The 11,562-nt window shown below is 36.2% G+C and overlaps 1 protein-coding gene across 1 annotated transcript; it reads left to right on the plus strand.

Moving 5' to 3' along the window:
• Window positions 1–9,235: 9,235 nt before the first annotated feature.
• On the plus strand, window positions 9,236–10,763 carry LOC113277874 (transcription factor MafB-like). Its single transcript, XM_026526844.1, has 3 exons — window positions 9,236–9,719; window positions 10,124–10,242; window positions 10,323–10,763. The coding sequence occupies exons 1-3, from the start codon at window positions 9,331–9,333 to the stop codon at window positions 10,391–10,393; spliced, it is 579 nt and encodes a 192-aa protein (XP_026382629.1). The 5' UTR covers window positions 9,236–9,330; the 3' UTR covers window positions 10,394–10,763.
• The last annotated feature ends 799 nt before the right edge of the window (window positions 10,764–11,562 follow it).

Below are 11,562 nucleotides of genomic sequence, written 5' to 3' on the forward strand. Positions count from 1 at the left end.
TAAAAAGCCTTTTATAATTATATTATTAAATTTTGAGTCAGATCCAGGTATTACGGGTCTGATTCAGACAAATTAATAATATTTTGTTATCTATATTGGTGTGGAAATATGGAGAATAACATAGTCATTCGTGGAGGAAAATTATCCGAAAAAATAGTGGGATTCTAAAACTTGGTTACCAAATGAGGTTACAACTACCCATGGCCTTAGTTTGTAGGAGTATTATGAATTCTAGAAACCTCATCACAAAAAACACTCACTTTACAATCAATGTTAGAAGCATGACTAGTTTTTGGAAAGATAGTTGGTGGATTGTTCTTGAAGTTTAAGTATACCTAACAACTTCAGAGACTTAGTAAAGCAAAAGCGGCTACAATTCAAGAGGTTATAAAAGTAGCTAACTCAAATTCATCTTGGGATTTAAGTTTTAGACGCAATTTTAGGTGGGATAAAGTGCAAAAATCTATCAGGTTGGTAGGCGACATAATGGCTCCCTACAAGTTTAGGTAAGTTATTTACTCAGTCGTGCTATGTGATTCAAGTCTATAATTTTGGTCCAAGAAACTTCATGAATCCAAATCTTATTTGGAAAGCCATTGTACAATCCAAGGTTTCCTTATTCATTGATCCACGTCATGGAATACTACCTCGGCCTTAGACAACTTGGAAAGAGGTGCATCAGTTTTTTCTCAGCAAGATGTACTTTGTAGAACTGAAAATGAGAAAATTCATCATATTCTAATCCATTGTACCTTCTCTTATGATGTTTGGTCTTGTTTGTTTAAGTATTATTGGGTACTTATTGCTATTAGTGGAACTACGAATGGTTGTACAATTCTTGGAAATTAAGTGTAGTGGTAGTGTTGCAATAATTTATTTAGAGTCATCTCTCCTACACAATCTGGTCGGTTTTATAGATTGAGGAAATAAAAGGATATTTTATAACAAAGATAAAAGTCCGCGAAATGTTATTATTGCTATAAAATCTTTGTTATTTCAGTAGGGTCTTCCCTTTAAGTATTTGAGAGCCTTTTCTTTCATGATTTATTAGCAGTAAACTGGGAGCGTAATTAAGGTTTGTAATATGTAGTTATGTCTGTTATCTCCTTGGTTTGTTTTTTGTCTTCTGAAATGTTGTATTTTTTTTGTTCTATAAGGAAAGGCCTAAAGAAGGATAAGAGTCTGCTTCAACAGATGACGGAAGCTATATAGGTTAGACCAATACATGGGAGTAGAGTCATCCTTGACCCAAGTAGCCAGGGAATGAACTACATTGTTAGATGACATAGGTTGAAAAGAAAATATACAAGATACAATATTAGAACTGAAAGAGAAATATCTTCAAACAAAGCATCAGTCCGTTGATTGCCTTCAAGACTTCATGTTGAAAATTGTCAAGTCAAATCTTTAGCATCACTTGTCACAATAATGTGAGTAAGTTGTAGTTCCGATGCCTTCTGAAGAATATATTTAAAAAATGATTGCAGTACTATAAAAGGAAGGTTTATTTCAGAGTCACGCATTACATAACCTGCACCATCGTCCATGGAAATATAATCAAAAACATCATCAATATCGTATTTTTACCAACCAAAAGGAGGAGACATCCAAGTTAAGGCACCAATGGCATTGATAATAGGGGAGGTGGAGACATATGAGTTTTTAAAGATAACCATGACTCTAGATCTAGGAATCACACAACCTGGTTTTCCTTCTTCTTATTGAAAATAAGGTTGTTTCTACTAATCAAAATAAACCATATAATGGCAACAACGAGTTTGTTAGACTCATCAGAAAAAACAGAGACATCACTAACAAGCCTATGCAATAACTAATCATGCAGGGAGGAATTAACAAAGCTTTGAGACGAAAAACACAAAGGTGAAGAAGACCAAATAAAATTAGCAAAAGTGCAAAGCACCAAAGCATGCATAATAGATTCATTATAGAAATAACATCTAGGACAGAGAACAAAATCAATGGGCATTTTGAACTGCAACACAAATCTAGTAGGTAAGAAATTTATAGCAGCTTTCTTAGTAAAGTTATGGATACGGTGACGGACTGAAAGTTTCCAAATGAACTTCCAAAAAGTGTTGCTTGGCCGGTCAAGGACCTATGAAATCTAAGAAGGAAGATTTAGAACTAAATATGCCATTCTTTGAAAGCTCCAAAGCCCTCATGTCAGGAATGCATAACTGGATTAATGATGAAAATCTTCTATGCAAAAGCGTTATCAAAATGGGTATTTAACATGAATAAATTCCAAAATCTAATGTCAGAATTAATAGAATAAGAGATTTCCATATTGAGGTTTTGTGGCTTAGAAGATCCCCAAACTGGGATCAATAAACTTCCTATCACCAACAAGGAACAATGAACTTCCTGTCACCAATAATCCATGATATTAAAGGTTAGATAAGATCCTTGATGATATGGAGACATCTCCATGTCCAGGAATAGACGGAAGGGCGTTTAGCATTCAACTAACCAGTGTTGGGAAAATACCTAGCATTAAGGATTGTGATTAAAAGAGAGTCAGGATTTTCCACAAGTTTCCAAGCATTCCTAGATAACAAGGAAATATTGTTTAATTGACCCACCTTCACTCTTAGGGAAACAAATAATATCACATCCAAGAAAATGCAATTTCCTCTCTTTAGGGTCAAGGGTTTCCCCCACCATAATTTACATAAAGGAGAATCCATTTTCCTACAAAGGACTTTGGTGGTAAAGAAAACAACCATCTGATAAATGGGAATGGCTTCACCAATATACTTTACAAGAGAAGTTCTAGTTGCCTGGGATAGCAGTTTATGGTACCAAAAGGTGATTCTAGCATCAACAGATTGCAGAACACTCATGTGGATTCAGGTTTTAGACTGGAATTTTATTGGGGTACCCAAATATTTTTCTCCAAGGTCAAGGTTATAAATGTGTATAAGGGAGGACAGATGGTTCACTAGATGGGATGATATTTATTGAAGGCTTTTTCAACGGGTATCACTGCGGTAATCAAGCAGAAGCTTTCCGTGAGGTCACCTATACGCTGCGCTAATCCAGAAAAAACTTCCAGTGAGGTCACCCATCCCTAGATTACTCCCTCACGAGCATGCTTAACTGCAGAGTTTTTTGCCAACTCTGGAACCAATTATGCTGAAAAGGCCTCGATGTAAGGAAAGGCTAAGCATTAATAGTATTTCATTCGACAGTGGTTTGCCATTTCCTAACACTGAGGCTTAATGGATACACTTAATTGAGTGATGGGAAAAACTTCTCAGTTAAGCATGCTCGGCCGCAAGTAGTCACGGGAGGAGTGACAACTCGGGAAGCTGCTGGATGACCGTAGTAATGCTGTTAAAAATCCCACACTGCTGGATAATCGTAGTGGGTAAGTGAGAACAATATTGGTGTTAGTTGAGATACAACTAGGGAGGGGTCGCTTGTGCTCGGGTGGGAGAGTATACTGGGCGGTTATGCCAGATATTGGTTTCACAAGGGACAAGGAATGTCTATACTATACTGAGGCCTTTTCAGCATAATTGGCTCCAGAATAGGATGAAAACTCTGCTGGTTAAGCGTGCTCGGGCAGGAGTAATCCAGGGATGGGTGACCTCCCAGGAAGTTGCTGCTGGATGACCGCAACTACACCCGTCGAAAACCCTACACTGCCGGATAACCGCAGTGGCTATGTGAGGACAATATTGAGCCGCCAAAGACTGTTTCTCGAAGGTGTCGGGTCGGGTCATTACAAAATATCTTTAGCTTTACAACAAGACTGCTTCTCAAAAGTGATGTAAGATTGTTTCCTTATTTGATGTCATGTTTCTTAGACTCATATTGAGCTGCTAAAGATCTCAGAATTTTCATCACAATATCCTTTTTGGAGATAGTTCCGCATAACGCATGAGAGGAATTCTCTATTTCGTATCATCCATACGAAGGTTTTTCCAGTCATAAGTTAGGCTATGAAACCTTGCTTCCTTTTCTGAGGTATTCCCTTAAAATCCGGTCTCTAAGATATACGAATCATCCTTCGACATAGTACACGTAGACTTGTGGTATTGAAGATCTTGGCTTATGGCATGGATACTATCATTCAGTACAACAAAATTATGCTTTGCAACACTGATTTAAATCCTTAGCAATAGTTCTATATCCTTCTCGAACCGTTGGAGAAAGATACCCCTTAACGAAAAGAACCCATGTTTGAAAGTCACGAGCTTGTAAGAAGGATTACGTAACTATTCTCCACCATAAGTAATTTGTGTCATCGAAGGCTAGTGGTACGTTAATAGAGAATGAACTCTTGTCTATAGATTCAGATCGCTACAAACACAGACTTGTTAGGTCTAACAGTGTTTGTCTGCTCTAATACAAATCGAGTAAGAGAGGGTACTAAGTATACCACCAACTTTTTCGTTCGGAAATCTATATGAAAAAAACCTAATACAATCACAAATAAGTCAAAGAAAATACCCTTGAATAATATTGTATATAAAGTTTCTCTCCTTTTCTTCCATAATCCATAAGTTAGACAATAAGTCCGTGAACCCGATTGTGTAGAAGAATTCTTGGACGATCTCAAAATCAATATCCAAGATCAATATAGTTATATCCAAATCAAGAAGATCTGAATCCTAACAAGTATGAAGCTTGCGATCTATATTTCAAGATATGAATTCAACAAGAGCGAATGCTGTTGTTGAGCCCAATTAATAAATACCTAAACCTTGTATATTGATTACTTACTACTTATATTATTCCTATTATAAAAATAAAACGATACAATGTGGAAAAAAGAAAAACACAAGACACCAGAATTTGTGTTAAATAGGAAAACTGTACCTGTATAAAAACACCGGGGCCTTGTCCATCTTTGAATACCAAAAAGTATTAAGACGCTACATATACACTAGCCTACTATCATACTTCAGACTGGAATGTAGTTGAGACCGAATTAAATCTCCAAGCAACTCAGTTGCAGTCATGCTCCTTACGTCTTTTGAACCTCGCGAGACTTTACATAATTGACTTTATTAGATAACTTTATTTACAACCTAAGAATTGCTTCAACCTAAGTGGATACTTTTGACACAAATATGCAGCTAACAGATAATCATGTTTGATATCCTTTCTGATTTTTCAATCTAGGTTTGAAAATCTGTTTGCAATAGACAAAGTCCAGCAAACCTCACGAATGCATAACACTTACACTCAGTTAGCTGAGAATCCTGGATTACTAACCACATCTCAAGAACAATCCAAACAAATAAAAGAAAAGTTTAGATATTTATTTTGAGGAATCAGAAAATCTGAGACGAAGAGAACATTGCGATTTTTATCTATCTCGTTCCTGATCTAAGATAACTAGAATCACGATGATCAATAAGAACAAGATCCGAATACATGAACTATCAGGTAAAACATAGTATGAACGAGCTTTACGAATCCTAAGTGAAGTCTTCAAATTCGTAATCTAATTATGTTTATCATAGGAAACCGAGGTTATAGAGGATGAATCTAACAAGCAACTAGGATACAAGAATGATAGGGTTTAGGAAACCCTGTTGCATGAGTCTCTCTATATATTGATTTTCAAGACTCTAGGTAGATTTCAGTTCAATCTAAGATAGCTTGAGATTCAAGCAAACACTTTTTCAGTTTAAATGAAATTCTTATTAAGAATTCATGTAAACGCGTGAGAAGTCCGTCTTGGAATTACATAGAAGATTATAAACTATGGTCCAGGGTTCTGAAACCGTGTACAATGATGGTTTATGGTGGCTCAATAGCCTTTGGATATCTAAGAATAAGTGGCGTTCTATTAATACTCAATACTTAAACCATAATTCATAAGCACGAAGTGATTTAGTAAAAAAGGTTGTCCTACAAATGTCTATGAGAGTTGTAGCAATGCCAAACATATTTTTGAAAATAGTTTATGAGTTTATGCTTAACTCAGAACTGAATAGGTATGTATACATGTATGCATACCTATGGGAATCACGAACTCAGGCTCCTGGGTTATGCGTACCAGGTCTAGACATTCAAAAATTCAGATTCTAGGGGTACGCGTACCGGGTATGTGTACCTTCCCCTATTATCGAACTCATAACATGGGGTACACGTACCAGGTATGCGTACCCAATTACATAACTCAGATAATTAGGGCACGCGTACTGGGTATGCGTACCTACACTGTGTCCATAATTTAGTATGTTATTAAAACTCTCTTTAAACAATTTGAACATTTCCATTGACCATAGATAATGAATATCATTGCTTAGGCAATTTCTAAAGGATCAACTTGAAACAAAAATAATTCATAAACAATAAATTGTTATTAACCAAGATTGTTAAGGATCTAAGAACATGCATTGCTTGAATCATATTTTGAGAGATTTATAAAGATAAGATTGACTTGGAATTTATTCTTTGCAGTATTAAATCTACTGAAAATCATACAACATAGTCTCATAAGATAAAATGCTAAATGTCTTGAATAAATAGGATGATTCAGTCTTCACATACATATCTCTTTGTCGATGAAGTTTTCAAAATGTTTTGTTAGTTCTTATGTTTTTAATCTTCGAGGGTTATTCCGTAATGTCTGATACTCAACTATCATACTCTAATCCTAATCCGATACTTGACTTTAGTAGACGAGAAATCAATATATACTTTTATATAACTAGCATTCACAACAAGCTTGAGATAGCAAAACTTGAGAAATCGACGAGCAGTGCTCTAACAAGAAGCTCGTGTGAGAGAAAGACAGGGGGACGTAGATGCCATGATTTACTGATGCCATTTAGCAGAAAAGGACCTCCCTGGATATTTTCTCGAACCATGTCCGAGGCCTTAAATGTGGATCCAGAAGGTGAGGTTATAACAAGGTTTGATATTGATGGCAAGCCTATTGCAAATGTGGAGGATAAAAATACCATTGATGTGGATAATGAAGACTATGGATATGATGATGAGGAGAGTGAATATAAAGGTTATGACGATGATGCATCTTCCGACAGCGATAGTGGTCGTGCAATCTATTATGAAGATGGAGAATTTGACAATGATTATGACGATGATCAATGGTAATCATTTGAAGAGCATTAGCGAAATCCTTGAAGAACAAATTTTTGAGATTAAATTCTTTAGGATTGCTTGGATTGCTTTGTGAAAATATGTGATGATTTTTCAGAAGTTGTAGTTGTTGGAATTAAAAGAGGTAACTAGTCTTGTATTGTCTTCTAACTGCTGAAATAAGATCATGTTTGTGTTTGTTGATTTGAAATATGAGTTGTTGGTGTTGGTGTTGATGTTGATGATGGGGACACCAAACTTCTTATGTTTTTATTGATGGTCGAAAGTGTAGTCTTAATGGTAGTAATGATGCAAATATTTTCTTATTTAGTGTTGATCTGTTTCTTCTGAGTGTTGAACTTGTATCCATGGAAAGATATGATGTAAAGGTTTTTAGTATAATGAGTGGGGTTACGATTTCCTATTGTTGTGATTGAATCGGTAAACAGTTTGAAAGAGATGAAATATTACGCAAGGTAATATATGAGCTAATAGTACTTAAAGATTGGATGAAATTGATGTTGGAAGTAAATTGAGAGAAAATCACTAGAGGAAACCAAAGATTCAAAATGAAATAAAAGAATAGAAGAATAATTTAGTCTTATGTTATATAGACGGAGTAGAGAGCTATAACAATAATAAAAAGAGATAAGTTGTTTGTTTTTTTTTTTTTTCTTTTTGTTCTTTTTTTTGATAAATAAAAGTTTTATTGCTTAATTGGTGGAATTGTTTAGATCTTGCAAAAGAAGATCACAAATTACTACAGGAAAATTCTCAAATTGCTGAATATCAATTGTTGTTTCTCTAACTAACTTAGCGACAACATCAACAACTTAGATTATCATCTCGACTAACAAAGGAAAAATGACGATAACTAAAAGATAAACTTAAATGTTTGATTTCTTTTATTAGGTTTCTGTTCTCCCATTGTATCATCCAGTAATGGCCTTAATAACTATATTTACATCAGCTTCAACGTGGATTGTCTGAGCATGCATCTCTTTAGCCAAATTGAGATTTTTTTTGAAGCATGCATTTTATTGATAGGAAATTAGGTTATAATTTGTCGTGGGTATGTGGTACCCATCGAATCATGAAATGAAATTTGATTCAGCGATGGAACCAGGATTTTATGTCTGGGTGGGCTAAATTTTTTTTCCACCGATACTCTATTTTGTTTGTTCAATTACAATAATCATAATGCACTGTAGTATGGGGATTTCTTTTCTGCATATCAGGTTTCAACCCGAGAATTCTTTCCAGAGCACCGTTCTCGGAGGTGGCCGCCGATTTGTTGTTATCCTATCGTTATTGTCCTTGTGAAATTTTGCTCCGCTCTTATGCCCTTTTCAAATAGTTGTGTTTGCGGAGGGAGAAAAGCAAAAAAAAAATAACCATCTAAGCAGTGATAATCCAGTTAAGTGGTGTAGTGACAATTGTTGGCAATTCTGGACTACGGATAACTTAATTAAGTAGACTTTGAGAAAGTATGAGTCATTATGTTAATATTCACACACTTTGCTAGGTAACTAATGTATATAAGTAGTAAAGGAATTAAAAGGAGTAAAACGAGATTTGACACATGGTTTAAGAAACATGGCTGGTGAACCTTAACGACTAAAATGATATTATTCAAAGGTTAATCTCTTTGAATTACTTCCACGTAGAATCATATCTTCCTAATGGGCTGATTCAAAATTATACCTGGACTAACTTTCACAAATGTTGAAAATTACATGGGCAAAATAGCTTTTCAAAAAATTTAGGGTGGGCTTAAGCCTAGGTAAGCCACCCCTAATACCGTCCCTGATTTGTAATAAAAAGCGGGATTGCCCGGTTCCATATTTTAGACGATGAGTTTCCCAATTGATTTCCATCTGCCGCATGATTGCCCAAACCATATGCTGTTTGGTTTCCTTCTCTTTAATTGTGTTGAATAATTGAGATAAATCGTTGTGTTTTGTATTATTTGCTTTTGGTGCCTCCTTGGCTCGTGGTTATCAGTTTTAGTCTTTTTCCGGAAAGAAAAAAAAGAGTTGGACACGAATTGAGACGAGTCAGTTGAGTTAGAAAAAACCAAACAACCAGTTAATCAAAAGGTGTCTGGTGTCTGCCTACAGGCTACATCTACAAATTGGTTGCCAAAATAAAACTCTTCCACGAGCAGAACAACTAAACAAGTTTATAATTACTGAGAACTATCGAGGAACGCAATTAGAATCCAGCAAGCATTATAATCCGTGAATGGAGAACGAAACCCGTCAGCTCAGAATTCCCGGTGGAATCGTTCATCATTACCCACATTGGTATCAATGTCCTCCTCATCACCACCACCAGCCACAGCACCTTCACCACCACCATCATTCACATCACCTTCACCACCACCACCACCACCTACATCCACATCACCTTCACCACCAGCACCATTTAGGTGGTCATAATCTCAATCCTTGTATACATCACAACCTTACTTCCCACCCTAATCTTAATCACTTTCATTCGTGCCCTAATTTTCCTCCTCCTCCTGCAACTATTCCCTGTAGACTCCAATCTGGTACCTCTGTTACTATTCCTGGCACTCTCAATGTGGAGACTTCTTCTGGCTCTAAGGAACAACAAGGTTCAGATTATCAGTAAGTCTTAACGGGTTCTGTGCCCTGTAATGTTAGGGTTTGGGGTTTATTTCAGATTTGGGATTTTCCTATATTACATGTTTGTGATTGAAAACTGAACTAGATTGCTAAAAATTGGCACATAACTAGGTTTAGTGATAGATTGGTGAAATGTGAATCGAATTAGGATGCACAGTAGGTCTTAACCATGTGTAAAGTCTTCTTGAAGCTTCAGATTGGGGTTTTGTTGGCTGTTGCAATGCTGTGTTCTGAATTAATATTGGTTAATGTGAAACATTCATTTGTTTCCTCATTCAATTGACATTTTGTCCAGAGTTTCATCTTGGGCACATTACATGGGAACTTATCGAGATCACTGTGTTTTTCTATAGTTTCGTCATTGATGATTGTTCTATGGTAAATAGGTTTGTGCATGAGGAATATCATCTAGAAGAAGAGCAAGAAGAGGAAGAGGAAGCAATGTATGTTATGACTGACGAATGGTTGGAGTTCTTTGCTAAATCAGAAGCGAAAAGAAAATTAGGTACAATCCTTACACTCTATTAGCTCCTTCTCATTTCCAATAGTCCATGTCTAATGAATCATCTTTCTTTCGATACACAGAAAAGCAACAAGCGAAGCTGAAGAAGAAGCAGCAGCAAACAAAGCTGGAGAAGAAGAAGCGGGCTAGCTAATTTGAGACCAAGGTTTTGAAACAAGTCCAATCCATTATGATGCAGAGAGAAAATCCATATATTGGGATTTTGATATATCAACAGTTTCAACTTGGTCACGGTTTTCATGGTACAACTATTTCTGACCAAGGTAAGCCAAAGACAAGTTTTATGGAGAATTTGCACATCTTCTGTTACATATATGACAAGAAGACTAGGTATTTGGTAAGAACTGTCTTAGATTTCTTGCAGCTATGTAGATTGTATCATTTATCAGATTATTTCAATTTCTTTTGCTTGAACTTCCCGTTAATCAGGGTTGTTGTTGTGCTACAATTTCGTTAGTCTCTAGGACTTGTGTGTATCGTTATCTTAATGAACTTGTTATGGTCTTATTATGCTACAAGAGTTAATTTTAACCTGGGTTTCTCGCCATTTCTGTTGGCGTATTCTGATACGCTTTAGGTTGAATTGCAAGCTGTCTTCCGCAGGACCTTACAGAATAGCTTGAGAAATCCATTTTCTGAACCAACTTGGAATCCAGTAGACTTGATCTTCCACATTTCTTCAACGTTTTTCATAGCTTGGATTCCACCAACAGCCTTGCTCTGATTCGGTACATCTTTTATCATGACCAACCATCACCCATCATCTCGACATCTCTATTACCAACTAAATTACTGCTGTTTTTTGAACCAGAACTTTTCACCATTCTTTGATTCTTCAGCTCTTGGTTTTCCCCCATAGAACGCCATATAGTCCTATTACTGTTAAAACAGCTCCCACAGCACTACAAACACCAGAATATAACCACAAATAAATTTAACTCAATGTGATAAAATAAATTTAACTACCATACACATATAACAACGAACTGGAGCGCTGAAGAAGGGCTGCCTGAAATTTGATCGGCAAATTAAGTTCGGCTAATCTCTAGTTAGTTAACTTCATATAAATGAAACTAATGAGACTTGCAGTCTTACACTATACAAACAAGCTCCGAATCTGATCGGAGATGCGAGAGACCATGCTTCAACACTGCGACCCTCCATCAGTACTCCAATAACCAGACATTGTATGCTAGCCATCCCACACATGATAGTGGCTGTAGTATATGGCGCCAAAAAGCTTCCATTTGCTTTCGTTTGGATGATGAACCATGAAGACCAAGCAGTGACGCCCAAGAGAAC

Source organism: Papaver somniferum, chromosome 5 (assembly GCF_003573695.1).
Source record: "Papaver somniferum cultivar HN1 chromosome 5, ASM357369v1, whole genome shotgun sequence".
Lineage (NCBI taxonomy): Eukaryota > Viridiplantae > Streptophyta > Magnoliopsida > Ranunculales > Papaveraceae > Papaver > Papaver somniferum.